This window comes from Rhinopithecus bieti, unplaced genomic scaffold (assembly GCF_001698545.2).
Source record: "Rhinopithecus bieti isolate Rb0 unplaced genomic scaffold, ASM169854v2 scaffold_55645, whole genome shotgun sequence".
NCBI classification, from domain to species: Eukaryota; Metazoa; Chordata; class Mammalia; order Primates; family Cercopithecidae; genus Rhinopithecus; species Rhinopithecus bieti.
This window is the reverse complement of record NW_016864257.1, coordinates 2,996-8,170: the sequence shown is the minus strand read 5'-3', so window position 1 is coordinate 8,170 and position 5,175 is coordinate 2,996. Positions and strand designations below refer to the sequence as shown.

The window sequence follows — 5,175 nt, the reverse complement described above, 5'->3', positions numbered from 1 at the left end:
AAAAAAAAAAAAAAAAAAAAAAAAAAAAGTTCAAGAAAGAATTATTACAGGGAAACATGGATTTGTGAAATCTTTTAACAGGATGAAGATACTCCAGAGGAATGTAATGAATGAGTCAATATCCCTGAAAAGGCAACAGGGGAATTCATCTAGTGTATAAGTAGGAGAAATTAGCTTAAGATAAAATAAGGTTCTTCTTTCCTTTCAGAATAACAAGAGAAAAGAATGGATATGTATTAGTGAGGTGCCTGGATGGCACATGCAGGAAACACTCACTTTAATGATGTTGTCAGGAGCTCTGTTCATGTTGAGGTTCTTGATTCTCACTGTCAGTTGGCGGGCAGTCTTGCAGGTTAGAAGGTACTTGCTGATTAGAGGGTTAAGAAACTCAGTCCCTTCAAAATGCTTCAGTCCTAAAGCTAACAAACTGAGAAAGGAGCAATGACACTAAATCTCACTTCACAGTCCTTCCTTCTAAAGGGCCTCCCCAGACTAACACATTTTACAATCTACTTTTTCTTATTTTTTCTTAAGACCTCTGTTAACTGGGCTGGAGTGCAGTGGCACAATCGCAGCCAACCGTAGCCGCTACTTCCTAAGCTGAAGCGATTCTCCAGTCTCAGCCTCTCAAAGTGCTGGGATTACAAGCATGAGCCCATGGCGTGTGGCCCAATCTACTTTTTCATGTTTTCAGACAGGATCTTGCTCTGTTGTCCAGGCTGGAGAGCAGTGGCATGATTACAGTGCACTGCAGCCTTGAATGCCTGGGTTCAATCGATTCTCGCACTTCAGCCTCCCGAGTATCTGTGGCCATAAACGTTTGCTACCATGCCTAGCTAATGTTTTCTTTCATTATTTGCAGAGACCAGTTCTCACTTTGTTGCCCAGGCTGATCTTGAACTCCTGGCCTCCAGTGATCCTCCTGCCTCGGCCTCCCAAAGTGCCAGCATTACAGGTGTCAGCCACCATGGCTGGCCAATCTACTTTTTTGACAGACAACTAATTCTTGCACAAGTTGGTGACTACTCAGTAGAAAATTTCAGGTATTTAGTGAGCAGTGATTAAGTACTATGAATAAGAATCAAATAGTTCACAATTAAGTAGGAGCAAGAGAAACTAGTCATAAATCATTAATAAATGTCAGATCATGATGAGCTGTATATTAACAATACAAAGGAAGTTCAAAGAGAATACATGGGAAGAAAAATGATCCTAAAAAAACAAATATAAAATGAATAATAAATACCCTGTCAGACAAATTAAACTGGCACCAATACTATTCTCTAACATAACATATATAATCATGGTTACATATATACATATTTGCTGATAACAGTGTGTCAATACACACAAAGAGCCATAAAAATGTTCATAATCTAGCTGGGCGCAGTGGCTCATGCCTGTAATCCCAGGACTTTGGGAGGCCAGGAGTGGGTGGATCATTTGAGGTCAGGAGATCAAGAGCAGCCTGGGCAACAGAGACCCTCACCTGTACACAAAAAATTACCCAGGTATAGTGGCACACGCCTGTGGTCCCAGCTACTCCATGGAGGCTGAAGCAGGAGGATCTCTCAATCCCAGGAGTTCAAGGCTGCAGTGAGCTGTGATTGCAACACTGCACTCCAGCCTGGGTAAAAGAGTAAGATCTTGTCTCTAAACAAATAACAAGAAAAGTGAACCTCCTGCCTTGGCCTTTCAAAGTGCTGGGATTACAGGTGGGAGCCAACACGTCCGGTCTAAAACAATTAAAAAATGTGTGTGACATCCCCCAAAAAGCAGTATTTGGCACAAATAAGCACGTCCTAGAGGAATCTGCTTATCTATACTGCTCTTCCTTTTGTCTTTTGTGTCCATGTTTTATTATACAAATCTTACTTCCCCTAAACTCCTCAAAGGAACTATGTCTTCTCCTTGGGATATTCTGCTGTTTTGATCCCCCAGAGTAAACACTTACTTGTCCTCAGCTTTGGTGAAGAGGATCTTATCCTGGGGATTCTTTGCCTTCAGGGAACACACTGGAAGTAACTCTGGGTACATGAAAACCTTGCTTGTGGCCAGGATCCAAGCCACTTGCTTTGGCAAACAGGGAAATTCATTGGCTATAAGAAAATAAATCTCGGATAAATCAGCTTCTAGGAAAAAAGAGGGCTTTAAAAAGCCTGTGAATGCATTTCTGCATTTAGGTAGAGCTGTCCTTATCTAACCTGATTCCCTCCCATCTGCCCACCACTCCCCAAAGAGTTTCCACAGTCTTTCTTCAACTAACATTACGTCTAAAGGGAGTCCCATTCAAGGGCTGTAAAAGTTGACTCTCTTATTCTCTTTTTTTTTTTTTAAGATGGAGTCTGGCTCTGTCACTCAGGTTGGAGTGTGTGGCGCAATCTCGGCTCACTACAAACTCTGCCTCCCGGGTTCACGTCATTCTCCTGCCTCAGCCTTCTGAGTAGCTAGGACTACAGGTGCCTGCCACCACGCCCAGCTCATTTTTTGTATTTTTAGTAGAGACAGGGTTTCACTGTAGACAGGATGGTCTCGATCTCCTGACCTTGTGATCCGACTGCCTCAGCCTCCCAAAGTGCTGGATTACAGGTGTGAGCCACTGAGCCCCACTTCTCTTACTCTTTCTTATGTGTAACACTTTATTCACAAAGTAAAACAAACACTTAAAAAGTACCTAGTAATACCTGTCACATAGTGTATGCTCAAAAATGTTTTACCTCCTTTCCCCTTTAAATCTTTGAAGGATAATAGACCTTCAACAATGCTTTTTTTCTTCCAGGATAAAATTCTAGGCCAGGCATGCTGGCTCATGCCTGTAATCCCAGCACTTTGGGAGGCCAAGGCAGGGGGATCACCTGAGGTCAGGAATTCAAGACCAGCCTGGCCAACATAGTGAAACCCCATTTCTACTAAAAATGCAAAAATTAGCCAGGCATGTGGCCACGCACCTATAATTCCAGCTACTCGAGAGGCTGAGGCAGGAGAATTGTTTGAATTTGGGAGGCAGAGGTTGTAGTGAGCCGAGATCACCTCATTGCACTCCAGCCTGAGTGACAGAGCGAGACCCCATCTTAAAAAAAACACACACACAAAAAAGATTCCAACTTCTTTAATCTCCCTCACAAATCTGGTATTCCACATTTTACTTTTATTTGATTCTTACTTAACTTTCATTAAGTTCTCCCAGATTCCTCCTGAGGGTGGGAACAAAAGAACCATAAAAGGAATGAGACAATTCAGTCTCATTCATTTCTCTCTCCCTCTCTCAGTCTCTCACTTTCAGGAACCTCTGCATTTCTAGAGATAAAACTACTATATCCATATTTCTCCTTCCCTAAGTGTTATTTTTATATCCCCAGAAGAAAGCAACAGGTCAATAGATGTGTAAGATAATACTATAATTTGGTGTTAAATCACATTTTCATTACCATTTTGTATCACTTAATATAGCTATTAAAGTAGTTTGGGATCTGTGTCTATGATATAGTACACTTAAATTCAACTATATTCAATTTAATGATAAGACTCAGGGATTTAAAATAGAATCCAAAGACAAACCCAAATCCAGAACAAACACAAGTAATTTGCTAAATCAGCAAACAAATCAGAAGCAAATATTTGCTTAAGCAAACAGCAAATATTTTCCAAAAAATACTAAACCAATGCAAGCTAGAATCTAAACTGGCAAATTTTTTAAAAATACCGAATATGGCAAATGTACAATCTCTAACATGCCTAACTTGCAAGACAACATTTCATTCAGAATGGAGACATCACCTATGATAGAATCATTATGGTAAATCAAGTTAGTTGATCTTAATGAAGAGAATAAAAAGCTAAACATGACCAACTTTACCACCTGACTTTCTTTACCAGGCCCCAGTTTATTTTGATCTGACTCCTGATACCCCTCAGATTGCTGCAGTCCAATTCTTAGCACTGAGCCTCATATCTCTACCTCCCATATTCCTATACTGTCCACTGCCTCCATGCCTTACCCAGGCCCAGAGATTATCATGTAATTCTAGAATTCAGATAATGAGTACGAAGGGAGGATAAAAGAGAGAAGGAAGAAATTACAAATGTCCTGTGTCCTCCATTCCTAGGCAAGTATCCTAGGAAGTTATCTATGGGATAAGATTCCCACCACCTCTCACCGCAAGTAAAAACTTAAAGCTGACACATCTGTCTCCTACCAGTCTTCTTGACAGTTTTATGAGGGCTGCAGTCAATGCTGACATGTGTGCTGAAGTCTTCAATAAGCTGCATAGCTCCCATCAAGTTACAGGGTTGGAACAGGGTCTGAAACTTGGGGTTGTACTGATGGTGAAGGGCGATGGAGCTTTGAGCAAAGGTTCCCAGCTCTTTCTGGGAAAACAGGACACAAGGAAGATCTAAGACAATTCCAGACAATTAATACCAGTAGCTTTTAGAATCTAAATGAGAAGCTGACCTTCCTACTACAGGATAAAAACAGGTAAAAATCATCATAAAGTCTTTCACAATAAACTACTCTGTTAAGATTACGCATGAGTTCTCAAATATTCAGGGATTATATTCTTGTTTTATTTTTAAACTGTTTATCACTAAGGAATACATGGTCTAGCTCCCGAGCTAGAATTAAGAGGCTCAAGAATGAGGACTATTACTTTAATTTATTTACTTTGAGACAAGGTCTCGCTCTGCCGCTCAGGCTGGAGTGCAGTGGCACGATCTCAGCTCACTGCAACCTCCTCCTCCCAGGCTCAAGCCATCCTCCCACTGCTGTCTCCTGAGAAGCTGGGACTATAGGCATACACCTCCACACATAGCTAATTGTTGTATTTTTTGTAGAGACAGGGTTTCGTCATGTTGAGCAGGCTGATTTCGCACTCCTGGGCTTGCAATCTGCCTGACTCGGCCTCTCATAGTGCTGCGATTACAGGGATGAGCCACCTCACCCAACCAGGACATTACTTTTAAAACTGTTTTGTCGGCCGGGTGCGGTGGCTCAAGCCTGTAATCCCAGCACTTTGGGAGGCCGAGACGGGTGGATCACGAGGTCAGGAGATCGAGACCATCCTGGCTAACACGGTGAAACCCCGTCTCCACTAAAAAATACAAAAAACTAGCCGGGCGAGGTGGCGGGCGCCTGTAGTCCCAGCTACTCGGGAGGCTGAGGCAGGAGAATGGCGT

The 5,175-nt window shown here is 42.1% G+C and overlaps 1 protein-coding gene across 1 annotated transcript in view; it reads right to left on the bottom strand.

The window, feature by feature from the left end:
* Positions 1-34: 34 nt before the first annotated feature.
* Positions 35-5,175, bottom strand: part of LOC108525459 (YY1-associated protein 1-like) — an 8,065-nt gene continuing 2,924 nt past the window's right edge. The window contains exons 2-4 of the mRNA XM_017866426.1: positions 4,197-4,404; positions 1,955-2,099; positions 35-427 (exon numbers count right to left, since the gene is read on the bottom strand). Coding sequence (XP_017721915.1) covers positions 205-427; positions 1,955-2,099; positions 4,197-4,404 — 576 coding nt within the window. The 3' untranslated portion in view covers positions 35-204. The remainder of the gene's footprint in view (positions 428-1,954; positions 2,100-4,196; positions 4,405-5,175) is intronic.